This window comes from Entelurus aequoreus, linkage group LG27 (assembly GCF_033978785.1).
Source record: "Entelurus aequoreus isolate RoL-2023_Sb linkage group LG27, RoL_Eaeq_v1.1, whole genome shotgun sequence".
Classification (NCBI taxonomy): domain Eukaryota; kingdom Metazoa; phylum Chordata; class Actinopteri; order Syngnathiformes; family Syngnathidae; genus Entelurus; species Entelurus aequoreus.
This window is the reverse complement of record NC_084757.1, coordinates 6268202-6282621: the sequence shown is the minus strand read 5'-3', so window position 1 is coordinate 6282621 and position 14420 is coordinate 6268202. Positions and strand designations below refer to the sequence as shown.

Here is a 14420-nt window from a genome sequence, read left to right as displayed (position 1 = left end):
GCAATGAGGGTGCGATTTGTTGGAAGCAGAGGACTCAGTACAGCAGATTATAACATTTATGTCAATCAAAGTGTCTCAAAGGGCTGCACAAGCCACAAGGACAGGGGCGGGGGGAGGAGCCGCAGCCACTGTGTACCTCTTGCTTGGCCCAGCTATAAACTGGAATTGCTATTGCGACATCCAGTGGGTTTATTTTTTTATTTTTAAACTTGGCAAACTTATCTTGTAGAGCAGGGGTCACCAACGCAGTGCCCGCGGGCACCAGGTAGCCCGTAAGGACCAGATGAGTAGCCCGCTGGCCTGTTCTAAAAATAGCTCAAATAGCAGCACTTACCAGTGAGCTGCCTCTATTTTTTAAATTGTATTTATTTACTAGCAAGCTGGTCTCGCTTTGCCCGACATTTTTAATTCTAAGAGAGACAAAACTCAAATAGAATTTGAAAATCCAAGAAAATATTTTAAAGACTTGGTCTTCACTTGTTTAAATAAATTCATTATTTGTTTTACTTTGCTTCTTATAACTTTCAGAAAGACAAATTTAGAGAAAAAATACAACCTTAAAAATGATTTTAGGATTTTTAAACACATATACCTTTTTACCTTTTAAATTCCTTCCTCTTCTTTCCTGACAATTTAAATCAATGTTCAAGTAAATGTATGTTTTTTATTGTAAAGAATAATAAATAAATTGTAATTTAATTCTTCATTTTATATTTGTGAAATATTTCTTATGATTAAAATTTTAAAAAATTATTCTGGCAAATCTACAAAATCTGTACAATCAAATTTAAATCTTATTTCAAAGTCTCTTGAATTTATTTTAAAATTTTTGTTCTGGAAAATCTAGAAGAAATAATGATTTGTCTTTGTTAGAAATATAGCTTGGTCCAATTTGTTATATATTCTAACAAAGTGCAGATTTTAACCTATTTAAAACATGTCATCAAAATTCTAAAATTAATCTTAATCAGGAAAAATTACTAATGATGTTCCATAAATTATTTTTTAAAGTTTGTCTTTTTTTTCGGTTGAATTTAGAATTTTAAAGATTCGAAATTGAAGATAAGCTATGTTTCAAAATTTAATTGTCATTTTTTTCTTGTTTTCTCCTCTTCTAAACCGTTCAATTAAGTGTAAATATCATTAATTATTAATAATAACATAGAGCTAAGGTAAATTGAGCAAATTGGCTATTTTCGGCAATTTATTGAAGTGTGTATCAAACTGGTAGCCCTTCACATTAATCACTACCCAAGAAGTAGCTCTTGCTTTCAAAAAGGTTGGTGACCCCTGCTGTAGAGGATAATGTGGATAGACCTTTATTGCCCTCTGCTGGCTGCTTGCAGTATTGCTCAAGGCTGTGTTGTCTTTCAGCTTGTCATTGGGACAGAAGAAGTGATGAAGAGGACTGTCCCTGCCCTCGTCTTCGTCGCAGCAGACCAGCGCTGACTTGTAGAGCGAGCGCCCGAGTGAAGTACATTTTTGTGGTTGTTGGTGATGAAATGTGTGAAGACTAAAGCATTGATCTTGTAGCACCAACCATACGGCACGACATGACTCACTGAACGACAATATTTGTTGAAAGCTAATGAGCCAAGTGAATTGATCAGTTAATAAATTGAACAGAAAGTCCACATTGTTGTCTCTATTGTTGACATGACCCAAGATACATGTACAGTCAAATATTGGAACCCCTGCAGTTCTGTCAGATAATGCACCACTTCCCCCAGTAACTCATTGAAATTACAAATGCTTTGGTATTCACATGTTTATTTATTTTGTTTGCATTGGAACACAAAAAAACAACAACCAAAATCTGATATTATTTTACACAGAACTCCAAAAATGGACAAAATTATTGGCACCTTTTCAAAATTGTAAAAAATAGTTGTATTCTAAGCATGTGATGCTCCTTTAACTTATAATGAAACTCACCTGTAGCAAGTCTCAGGTGCTGGCAATATAGAAATCACACTTGCAGACAGTTCAAATGGAGAAAAGTTGACTCAACTTTGGTGTTGGGTGTACCAGAAAAGAAAGAAGAGCAAAGAACTCTCAGAAGATTTGAGAAGCAAGATTGTGGAAAAGTATGGACAATCTCAAGGCTCCAAGTCCATCTCCAGAGATGTAAATGTTCCTGTGTCTACAATGTCATCAAGAAGTTTCAAGCCCATGGCACTGTAGCTAAGCTCCCTGGACGTGGACGGGAGAGAAACATTGATGAAAGACTGCAACGAAGGATTGTTAGAACCTGGATCCACTTCCAAACAAATTCAAGCTGACCTGCAGACAGTGTCAGCTCGCACTATCATCTCAATGAAAAGGGACGCTATGGTAGGAAACCCAGGAGGACCCGGCTTCTGACACAGAGACATAAAAAAGCAAGACTGGAGTTTGCAAAAACTTACCTGAGAAAGCCAAAATCCTTGTGGGAGAACCTCCTGTGGACAGATGAGACTAAAGTGGAGCTTTTTGGTAAAGAACACCATCCCTACAGTCAAACATGGTGGAGGTTCACTGATGTTTTGCTGCTTCTGGTACCGGATGCCTTGACTGTGTGATGGCATCATGAAATCTGAGGACTAGCAAAGAATGTTGGGGCATAATGTAGAGCCCAGTGTCAGACAGCTGGGTCTCTGTCAGAGGTCATGGGTCAAGCATACTTCAAAAAGCACACACAAATGGCTCAAGACAAAGTGCTGGAGAGTTGTGAAGTGGCCACCACTGAGTCCAGATCTAAATCCTATAGAACATCTGTGGAGAGATCTAAAAACAGCAGTTGGGAGAAGGAACCCTTCAAATCTCAGACTTGAGTAGTCCAAAATTCCAGTATTAAGGTCATTGATGCTTACAGGAAGCCATTGATTTCACTTGTTTTTTCCAAAAGGGTGTGCTACCAAATATTAAGTTGAGGGTGCCAATCATTTGGTCCAGTCCATTTTTGGAGTTCTGTGTAAAATGATATCAGATGTGGCTTTTTTGGAGGGTTTTTTTTGTGTTGTTCCAATGCAAACCAAATAAATAAACATGTGAATACCAAAGCATTTGTAATTTCAACAATTTTCTGCCGAAATGCAGGTGTGCCAATATTTTTGGCCATGACTGTTTATACACGTAAACGCCTCATTGAGCGTACAGTAGGAAATGTTGTATTTTTGCCTCATCTCACTTTAGGCGTGGGTGAAGAATGCACCATCCACCGGACAAGACTGAAAGAGATTGTACAGTATTATCTGCTCACAGATGCTACCTGGTGGCCATTTGAGCACACTGCAACTAGACCTATATAGTCCCACTCCTTAATGCTTCAGTCACGCGCAGGATTCTCACAGGCATGAGGCAAAAATGCAACCAAAAGCAACATGTCATTTTGAATGTGATGATTGTAAATGTTTAGTCCATACATGCGCAGGACAAGAGTCTATGAGCTTTGGTTGGTAGAATTCTGTAATGAGGCAACTTCTCCGTTCGCACTTGCTACTTCCAATATGTCGCAGCTCTCAATATATTTATATTTATGGCTTCATTAAGTTTTAATCCACTGAAAAATGCCTTGCTCTTCACGAATGCGGCAGTTCAATATACTGCCGCCAGAGGGAGCCAAAGATGCGATGTTTAAATGTGTCAGCTGCCGTGTTTCCCTGGCAACAAATGTCTGGTGACGTCACAGCCTCACGCTGAAGTGATCGTTTGTCTTAGTAATACCAATGGCAGTTATTCATGTAAACATGTTTACTAAGGAGCTTATAATCAAAGTGTTTCTAATGTTTGGACCTCTTTTCCAGAAATAAAGCGCTCTATTGGGAACAGTCAGAATAAAGCATGTCATATGTCGCCCCCCTTAGGTCAAATTGTGTATTTCAGCAGCAGCCCGCTTGTTTAAAAAAAAGAAAAAAAGTTGAAGTCTTGTTTACTTGGTGTTTAATGAACGTGAATTGACACGGTAAAGAAACAATTGTTTACTTTCAGTCATGACTTTGATCCGCTGGTAAGTTGCCACATGGATCCAGTTGTTCAAGTGTAACCAGAAGTTGAAAGGATGACGCCTGCCTGGTCCTGCAGGCCGCTGCAGGTCCCGATCGCGCCTTGCAGGAATTTGCCTAACGTGTGGGAACGCGCAGGCTGCAGAGCCGTGGATGATCACGTGTTTGGATGTGCTCGTTGACCTCCATGCTGCCTAAGACCTTTGACTAGCACCTGTAATAGATTACATTCCATTCAAGAGCTGCCCTTACACGTTTTTAAGCCGGATGAAGTTTGCAGGGCTGCTTTGGTCCTTCATGGATGTTAACATTTAAAAAGCTGCGGTGCAAGGATGTTGCACTTCCTGGTTGTGCTATTGTAACATGTCACACTTTGCACGTGCTCTTTTCATCACAGCACTTTTTCTTCTAAAAGATGAAAGGTCCACATTGTTCTGTGTGAATGAACACGGGGCTCAGTCCAGGTCCACTTTGCATCCGAGATCCAGTCCAGGCTTTCTGTGTTCTAGCTCTGCAGTACTTTGCTTCTCCTCCTCCTTTTTTTTCCCTCCCTCGCTTTGCTCCACTTTTCCATGTTATCATCCTAGCAGAGCAAAAACGCCACAGTTATTCGAGTAAATAGTTCCAGCTGCGCGATGTAGTCCTGCCATGACCCATATGAATGAATAAAAGATGGCACGATGGATGAGGCTTCCAGCGGGCAGTGTGACGTCACGCGTCCTTCCTCACAATGCAGTGTTTGATAAGAGTATGCCGCCCCCTGCTGGAGGACGTGACACGCACAGTCGCGCATTTAGACGCCTGCTCTAAGGACGAGACTACAGCACGTCTCCATTACGATTCCTTTGCTTATGTAATGACAGGACTTATATTTTCACGCGGTCTCGACGTAAGTATTGTCCTTTAACTCCCAACGTTTCGTTCTAACGCGTAACATTAGGCAAAGTCGGAAAAGAGCGCGAACACGGCGCTGCTTCCGGTATTTCCTTACAACCGCGGGCCCCGCCTCCTCGGCGAGTGATTGACAGCTGCGTCAGCCACTCAGCGGGCGCAAAGCGTCAGCTTTACGTTCGCTTCAGTCCACCGGCCAATCAGCGGAGAGCTCGAAGCATCAAACGCCACACGGTCTCGCCGCGCCGCCATCTTGGTGAGGGACAAAGCGGCAGTTGGCGTAGTTTAACAACGCAAATGAATGATTTTGTCGCTTTATGTTGCTCCTGAGGGGGGACAAAGACACTTGCTGCTCGCTCCGCGCCACTTTGACGGTGAAATATCAACACATCTTGTTCCCGGTGCTCCCCCCGCCCCCTTCTGTCCTACTTTGCATAATCCCACAGCATCCCCCTCCTCCCAGACGACACATTTGCATGTCCGCCAATAAAAGTACGCTGCGAGTGGAACTTTGCACTCGTTGTGCCAACAAGCTGTTCATTTACGAAGCAGCTACAGTTTGAAAAAAAAAAAAAAAAAAAAAGCTTAAAGGCTTCCATGCAAAAACAAGACAAATGTGTTGGATGGAAGTCACTAAGGGAATATGATCAATGATTGTGGGATTAGCGTGAACCGCGCGCGCGTGTCACACATTAAAAAGATTTAAAAAGCGTGCGTGGGCATATTTGGCTTGATGTGCACAACAAGGGAGGCGCGTCCATTGTCTGCTCGCGGCCAATCAGGGGCCGAGCAGCCGCGACCAATGGGAGAGCGCCGTCAGACACCTTAGCCCCTCCCACCTGGCTATAAAAGGCTGGCGGCGCGCAGGCGGCGTCTCACAGCGTCTCCTTGCAGCTGCTCGCCTCCCGAGGAACATCGCATCTTTTCACGCATCCTGTGGGGACGTTCGCGGCAACATGGCGGACAGCAAAGTGGAGAGCAGCGCGGAGCTGAGCGCCAAGGTGAGACGCCGCGGGGGGGCGGGGAGGAGGACGCCAGCCGTGCACGCGCGCACGCGCACGCACTGACCTGCAGCATCTTCTCACTCGCTTTTTTGTTGTTGTTGTCAGCGAACATGCGCGCGTGTTTTGGTTTGGTGGCTTTTCCCCACATCCGGGATGTAACGCGTGGATAATCCACGGTTATTGCAAAGAGTAATGGCGGGGAGGATGAAGTGCGGCGCTCTTGCGTGGGAATGAGAGCGGATTTGGCGCTCAGAGCTTCTTAAAGTGGGATCGAAGAAGGCTTTGTCTCGGACACACACGCATATCTCCTTTTTTTGTTTTTATTTTGAAAAAGGTGAAATAGTATTTTGGAGGGGGGTGGGGGGGGGGGGGGAGAGAAAGACCACCGTCTGCCCTCCGGCCGTCTGGCAGGAGCGTGGCCACCGGAGCGAGGGCCCTGGGGGCGGAGGCGCGGGGGGGGGGACGTGTTGGCGCCACCGCGGAGCTCGACGAAGCGGGAGCGGAGCCGTCACCCGGGAGACAAGAGTGTGTGTGTGTGTGTGTGTGTGTGTGTGTGTGTGTGTGTGTGTGTGTGTGTGTGTGTGTGTGTGTGTGTGTGTGTAAGATGCATCAGACAGGAAGCAGCATGATTTGATTGGGGTCGCTAAATACATTGAATGGACTCCTGCCATTGTCTCCCCGCTCAGCCACACGGGGGCGCTCTGCACTATAAACAGTGAAGCACATTAAGGTTATTAAGTGTCAATGCGCCAGAAGATGGCGTCAACAGACACGAGTTCGCTCGTTTAGTAGTTTGCGTCAGCCCGAAGTCAAGTGCGAGGGCGGGGAAATTGCTCACTACTTTAGTTGGAGTAAACTAGTTCCAGTGGTTTGTGTTTGAATAACCTCATTTCCCCCCCTCAAACTGAAATCAAACACCGCCATCTGGTGGACAAAGGTGTGCACTGCCAAGGGCGACGGTCATCGTGCAACATACAAAACAAGAATGTGGTTAAGGTCAATTTGAAGTATTTAAAAATAAATATTACAGCTAAAAGTCGACTTGGACTCTCACTACTACTTTTTCAGCTCAGCTGTAGTAACTTACAATGCTCATTATCTTGCGTTAAGTGCATTTTAATGACATGGGGCGGTGTAGTCTGGGTGTGTCTTGTTTTTATTTTTTCCCTCCCTCCAGCCAGCTCTGACAACGCGGTGTCAGCTTTCAGCGGCCAGGCCCCGGTGGGCGGGGCTTAGGAGGATGCGGCCAATAGGAGGCCGAGGAGTCCTAGCTCAACCTGTCCGCTAATAAAAAAAAAAGGAAGTGTCCTCCCCTCCTAATCCAGGAAGCTCTTTGATCAAATTTGGATGAGGAACTTCCACCGCCCAAACGTTTGCACTCGTCCCTCCAGTATGGAGACTCAAGACTATCAACAACACGCATTAATATTTGACATCACATTAGTCAACTGCTATTGAAATACATCCACATCACGCATGCACTTAACCACTACTGATGCTGCATTTGTCAATAATACATCTTTTTTATCAGCTGTTATAAGTGACAATCATACAAAGAGACAGCGAGCTTAGCTTAGCATCCATCAAGTCCAAATCTAACTTGACATGATTTTTTTTCTCAGAGCCCTTTTTTATCTTTCAGGAGCTGAAGGAGAAGAAATTGGCGGAGGAGAAGAACGGAGACGACGCCACCGCCAACGGCAAGACCGTAAGATCGCCTCATCGTGCCGCGTGTTCTTCATAATGTTCTCTCTCGGCACGCGGGTTAAAGTGTGTGTGTGTGTGTGTGTGTGTGTGTGTGTGTGTGTGTGTGTGCCGCTCTCGCAGGACGAGGAAAACGGCGAGCAGGACAACGAAGATGAGGACGACGTGGGAGAGGAGGAAGAGGACGACGGAGAAGGTAAGCGGCGACAGGAGGAAACACCACAAATGGCCTTATGATGTCAGTCCAAAAAGACTTTAAACGACACGTTTATGAAAAGATCTTTAAAAGTTTTAAATGAGTTAACTCTTTACACAAAAACAATAGACCTACTCAACTGGTTCCAAAAAATGACAGTAATTACATTTTTTAAAACAAAACAATAGCCCGAATGCAGCTGAGACAGGCTCCAGCCCCCCCTGCGACCCCGAAAGGGACAAGCGGTAGGAAATGGATGGATGGAAATAGAAAGAAAAAGGTCAAACACTCCCCTCTGGTGGCGAAAGTGCGCACCGCTGCTACAAATGTATGAAACAGAACACATTGATGTAGAGCAGGGGGGTCAAACTGGTTTCATCACAGTTATGCTTGCCCTCAGGGGGCCGCTTTTAACAATGAGTAATATATGATATACATGTATATATAAAATACATTACCAATATATATATTTTTTCATAGCTGCAAAAAAATATAATTTTACAGTAAAATCAGTTGTTTTTTTTACAGCATATAAAAAAATGGAATGGAGAAACAATACCACTTTTTTAGTGGTAAAATTAAAGCAACTTAGCTACCAGTTTGTTTGTTTTTACCGTAAAACCTTGTTTTAATGTTTTTTTTTTTAAAATGTTTTAGTGTCTTACTGTATATGGAAAAAAACGGTACCAAAGTAGATTTTCCAGTAAAAAAAAAAACTTAACCGTAAAATCTGTCAATTTTACAGTCTAAAATTTGATTTGATCATTTTGTTTTGAAATATTTAAGTTCAGTATTTATCTTTATTTTAACAAAAAATATTTTTGGAATACATGATATTATATTTTAATATTGAATTTTAAAAGATATATGCAATTGCATGCCGTACATGAGTTTTAATGTCAAAAGGGGAAGAACGAATATATTTATTAAGAAAAGATTAGGCATTTTATTAACGCATATTATTTCCAGGCTTTAGCGGGCCACATTAAATAACGTGGCAGGCCAGATTTGGCCCCGGGCCTTGAATTTGACACCTGTGATGTAGACAAATTCAATTCCCCCTACAACTTTTAAGTGGGGAAAAAATGTATTTACCTCCCGTTTCCAACATTTAAAAATATATATGTGCTTCAAGGTATGGGAAACACATTGAAGTGCTAGCTATAAAACTACACACTCTCTGGCTTTTACGAAGACGATGGTCACCTTTGACACGGGGTTGTTGATGAAACATGTTTACAAGTTGCCAGCGGTGTTTCCAACATGTCCACCCTCACGTCGCTAAAGTATCAAACCTCTCAGCAAGTTTTGTCGTCAGTCGCAGCTGGCAACATAAATCCAGATAAGGCATGACTGATAGATAAGTCTTTTATTGGATCACAACGAGATCTGTCTGCCTGCTGAGTGTGTGTGCGAGAAACAAAGACACATGGTGCAAGATAGCCTACAAGTCTGTGGCAAAGACTTTCTAGTCTATATGGGTCACGCATGTTGGATAGTACACCTGGCGACCACACGGGGGAAGCCCTTAGTTTCTGGACTGACCACATTCTTTTTCTAGTTATGTTTAATAATAATAACAATAGATTTTATTTGTAAAGCACTTTACATTGAGCAAACCACCTCAAAGTGCTACAGTGCATTAAAAAAAAACTAAGACAAAACATCAACGCTAAAACCACAAATAGCTGTCCCCAACAAGTAAAATAAATAGTAAAAATTTTTAAAACTAGAGCAGCCTAATAGCTAGAACTAGCACACATATATCTAAAAAAAAAAGGCTTTTTTAAAAAGAAGGGTTTTTTAAAACCTCTTAAGGTCCAAGCTGTTTGTTTACATGCTTTTTTTTTAATTTCTCTTTGCTATTTGGGCTTATTGGACCCTAATTAGAATAAAAACAAAGAATCATCTTTTGATATGATGTACTTAGTCCATAAGTAACAAACATGTACTTCATGTTTAGTGACATGCTAATTCTTATTTTTACACTTTTTTTCCCCCCAAATTCCATTGTATGTTATACTCTTCTGACACCACCAGATGGCAGTATGTGTCCACATAAGCGGCCATAAGACCCCAATTCAGTAGTGTACACCATTTTGGAAATAAGAGCTAAAAGGTGCTGTCCACGCATGTGGCCACTAAGGCATTTTAAGCCTTTTTTAAAAGGCATCCACAGTCTGTGGTGCCCTCAGGTGGTCAGGGAGAGCGTTCCACAGACTGGGAGCGTTTGGAGCTTTGTCCTCGGAGGTTGGAGGAGGTTAGCCTGGTGTCGCTTAAAAGTTTCAAAATCTTGTAACTGTCTAACGTACGTGTGTGTGTGTGTGTGTGTGTGTGTGTGTGTGTGTACCAAGGTGAGGAGGACGACGATGAAGAGGACGACCTTGTTGCACCCACAGGGAAGAGGACAGCTGAGGACGACGATGACGACGACGACGATGAGGAGGTGAGGCGAGGCGGAGGAGAGACGCTCCTCACAGAGACACCTGCAAAAACAAACACTTACTGTTGTTATGGTAAACAAAGTGGACACATCCACTCAACATGTGTGCCAGTTGAAGTCCGCCGAGGGCAGTTGTGCAACTCAAAGTATTCGCAAGCTGCCTAGAAAATAATTGATATTAGAGCCGGGATTTGACGTCTACATTTTTTCCACAAAGGGTCACATACTGAAAAATGTAATGACCCATATTTAATTTTGTGTTAAAGTCTAAAGACACACTATATGTACCTTGAAATACACAAATGTATTAGTATAAACTAGGAATGGGGAAAAATGATCGCTTATTGGACGCATCACGATTGGGAGGTGGAGCATTCGGAATCGGTGGACGTTACGTAAGTTAAATAAAATGTGTTTTAGTGGGAACACATGGAGGGAGAAGGAGAGGCCAAGCTATTAGAACAGAGTTAGCTAGGCTACTTTGTTTGGGAAGTAGTAAAATAATAAATGCTTTGTACACTAAAATATGAATGCTTGGATACTAAATATGATCCAACACCTCACGTTTACAGCGGCTGGAGGCAAAGTTTCTGGACATTTTGTGGTTTTAGAAGGCAGGTAAACAAGGATGGCTGTAATGCTCACCTGTTAGCTCGTCTCTAGCGGAAATGACGTCATACCACGTGTCGGCAGCCATAGGAAGAGGCTCGTATACGTACATATTATTAAGTTCATATGCGTGTATAATGGTATCAGAGCCCTTGAATCGGAATGGAATCATGAGATGCCAAAACATTTCCACCCCTCGTATTAACATTTTAACAGTTTCTCTTTCACAAATTATATTTTTTAGTACATTCTATTTTTGTTTAATTTTGTAACCGGATGTTTGTAATTAGAGGAAAGGACAGACGGTAACCATAGACATGTTCTAAGGGTACGCAGCATGGAGCGCTACTGCCTACTGGCGCTGACGAGACGCGGGGCCGCCATCTTGGAGTGGTGATCCGCTCCACTCAGTGCAACTCATTTGGCAGGAGCAATGAACTGTCAATGAACTGTAATTCATCTTACCTCACTGAATACCACTGATTGTCATGCGCTTTTGTGTCATACGTGTAGCTATGATAAAAGGACACATGTTTTATTATTCATAGTTTGCTTAACAGTAATAGAATATTCTTATATGCTATAAATGGCCAGACGTCCCAGATCAAAACTGGGAATATAATCCCAGACAAGGGTCAGCTATTTTTAAATTGAAGAAACAATATAATTAGGTTATATATACATGCTACATAAACAATGTATGAATGCATTAGATATTTATATATCTTATAGACTGTATCTCTGTTGCTGCAGCAGCAGAGAGTTTATTCTGTCTTGACACTTTGTATTGATATTTTGTATTACATTCTTCCCTTAAATGATCATGTTTACACTGATTGTTTTATATGTATTTTTTATATACACTACCGTTCAAAAGTTTGGGGTCACATGTAAATGTCCTTATTTTTGAAGGAAAAGCACTGTACTTTTCAATGAAGATAACTTTAAACTAGTCTTAACTTTACAGAAATACACTCTATACATTGCTAATGTGGTAAATGACTATTCTAGCTGCAAATGTCTGCTTTTTGGTGCAATATCTACATAGGTGTATAGAGGCCCATTTCCAGCAACTATCACTCCAGTGTTCTAATGGTACAATGTGTTTGCTCATTGGCTCAGAAGGCTAATTGATGATTAGAAAACCCTTGTGCAATCATGTTCACACATCTGAAAACACTTTAGCTCGTTACAGAAGCTACAAAACTGACCTTCCTTTGAGCAGATTGAGTTTCTGGAGCATCACATTTGTGGGGTCAATTAAATGCTCAAAATGGCCAGAAAAAGAGAACTTTCATCTGAAACTCGACAGTCTATTCTTGTTCTTAGAAATGAAGGCTATTCCACTAAATTGTTTGGGTGACCCCAAACTTTTGAACGGTAGTGTATGTCGCTGTGGATAAAAGCATTTTTCAAATACTTCAACATAAACATATATAAACACCTGAAAGTCTTTATATCAGCTAAAACCACCAATCTGTTTCACTGGATTCGGAATAAAACCAAATTCTGTCTTACCCAACAATGTTAGTATTTGAATATTGTTACCTGAAGACTTATTCCTGGTTACAATTATACTGTTAACAAAATATTGTCTTATACTTTGTAACTTTTACTATATTATATTATACTTTATAACTTTTACCCCTGTTGGCTTTTACAATCTTTATCTTCATCATTTATTTCAACTTTGTTATTAAAGTATGACTATTTTATATGTAATTAACTAACTCTACCTAGGATTTCAGTACTATTGAAGATCTTTGCTCCTTCTCAACTCTGTGCTAATATTCTTTTCACAAAATACAACCAATAGTACGTTAATGTTAAATCTTACTTGTGAAAAGTAATCCCCCGATTCCTATTTTCAACAGTCCGCTCATTTGAGCAGGAAAACGCTGAACACCATCTTTGTTTTCTACCTGTCAACTGTCAGTTTAGCATCTTTGTTTTCTACCTGTCAACTGTCAGTTTAGCATCTTTGTTTTCTACCTGTCAACTGTCAGTTTAGCATCTTTGTTTTCTACCTGTCAACTGTCAGTTTAGCATCTTTGTTTTCTACCTGTCAACGGTCAGTTTAGCATCTTTGTTTTCTACCCGTCAACTGTCAGTTTAGCATCTTTGTTTTCTACCTGTCAACTGTCAGTTTAGCATCTTTGTTTTCTACCTGTCAACTGTAAGTTTAGCATCTTTGTTTTCTACCCGTCAACTGTCAGTTTAGCATCTTTGTTTCCTACCCGTCAACTGTCAGTTTAGCATCTTTGTTTTCTACCTGTCAACGGTCAGTTTAGCATCTTTGTTTTCTACCCGTCAACTGTCAGTTCAGCATCTTTGTTTTCTACCCGTCAACTGTCAGTTTAGCATCTTTGTTTTCTACCTGTCAGTTTAGCATCTTTGTTTTCTACCTGTCAACTGTCAGTTTAGGCTGCTCGCCGGCTCCTCATCACCACTTCAAGATGGCGGCCCAATTTCTCGCGTCACAGCAGCCAATGCTGCGTCTACTTAGAACATGTCTATGACGGTAACCGGGGAGTTGAATGCAGCTGTCTCATCTCTCGTCAAGCGAACAAAATGAAAAATGGCTTACAATATGTGTATTAGTCCAGTGTGCCGGGTGATATTACAAATTAATTAATGCTAACGACCAGGCTAATTGCTAGCATCAATAACAGCGGCTTGAACGCGGCAAAAAGCAGTAAATGGAACATTCCATGCAGTTTGGCTAGCTGGCGGGCTAGAAAATGCAAGAACAAATGTTTGTAGACTGAAAGTGGTGAATAGAAAATACCACTTTGACGAACTTACGGTCAAAAAGTGTTTGGTCATGTCGTGTCCGGAAGTGGCTTGGCTTGCGGCGTTCACGTACATCCTGTTTGTTTGTGCTCTGCAGGACGAAGTGGAGACCAAGAAGCAGAAGACGGACAAGTAGACGTGACGTCACTTTCTAGAAAAAAAAACAACAACCTCAGTCCTCCCTTCCAAACGTCAAAAAAAAAGAGAATTTGTTTGTATTTTTATTTACATTTTATATTTTTGTATATATTGTAAGGAGGTCGGCCATTCTGCAACAGTGATCCTTACGAGCATCAAGCGGTGCTCCGAGGACATTTTACACCCGGAATTGTCAGCGTCCACTTCCTGTGTAAAACATCTAGAAACACCTAAAACATCTAGAAGCATCCGGCCGGTCCAGACATGCACACACACACACACACACACACACACATACACGCCCATGCAGGGTGAACGGTGCGTTTAGGTACACTGGGGCGTCGCGGCACTTTGCCGCGTGTGTTTTTGTGCTAGTTTGTCATAGATGAGCAGGATGTAGCGTTGTGTCCGTCATGGCCTAGTGGGAATGTTTTTATGTCTGTGTTACGTTGTTGGAAAATAAAGTCCTTGGATTTTGTCGCTCTGTAAAAGCCGGGTGACTTCCTCCACTCGGGATGAAGGTAATTGGAGCAATGCCCCCTCGTGGTTGGAGATGGTAGTACACGTCCTGGTTGACTCATTTAGATAGGAAATACACATTTTAAGCATTAAAAAAACCAAAACACTTTACAGCTGCTGAGGCCGAGACATGAATGAGC

The 14420-nt window shown here is 41.9% G+C and overlaps 2 protein-coding genes across 2 annotated transcripts in view; both read left to right on the top strand.

The window, feature by feature from the left end:
• Positions 1 to 3801, top strand: part of LOC133644543 (prohibitin-2-like) — a 30932-nt gene extending 27131 nt beyond the window's left edge. Inside the window, exon 10 of the mRNA XM_062039091.1 lies at positions 1375 to 3801. Coding sequence (XP_061895075.1) covers positions 1375 to 1399 — 25 coding nt within the window. The 3' untranslated portion in view covers positions 1400 to 3801. The remainder of the gene's footprint in view (positions 1 to 1374) is intronic.
• Positions 3802 to 5720: 1919 nt separating this feature from the next.
• Positions 5721 to 14239, top strand: LOC133644538 (prothymosin alpha-A-like). Its single transcript, XM_062039074.1, has 5 exons — positions 5721 to 5875; positions 7521 to 7586; positions 7706 to 7778; positions 10133 to 10224; positions 13721 to 14239. Exons 1-5 carry the CDS (start codon positions 5831 to 5833, stop codon positions 13757 to 13759), a joined length of 315 nt encoding a protein of 104 aa, XP_061895058.1. The 5' UTR covers positions 5721 to 5830; the 3' UTR covers positions 13760 to 14239.
• Positions 14240 to 14420: the final 181 nt, after the last annotated feature.

Coding starts and splice junctions, on each gene's coding strand:
- LOC133644538 (XM_062039074.1), top strand. CDS start 5,831: ATGGCGGACAGCAAAGTGGAGAGCAGCGCGGAGCTGAGCGCCAAG. Junction 7,587..7,705: donor CCACCGCCAACGGCAAGACC/GTAAGATCGCCT, acceptor CCGCTCTCGCAG/GACGAGGAAAACGGCGAGCA. Junction 10,225..13,720: donor ACGACGACGACGATGAGGAG/GTGAGGCGAGGC, acceptor TGTGCTCTGCAG/GACGAAGTGGAGACCAAGAA.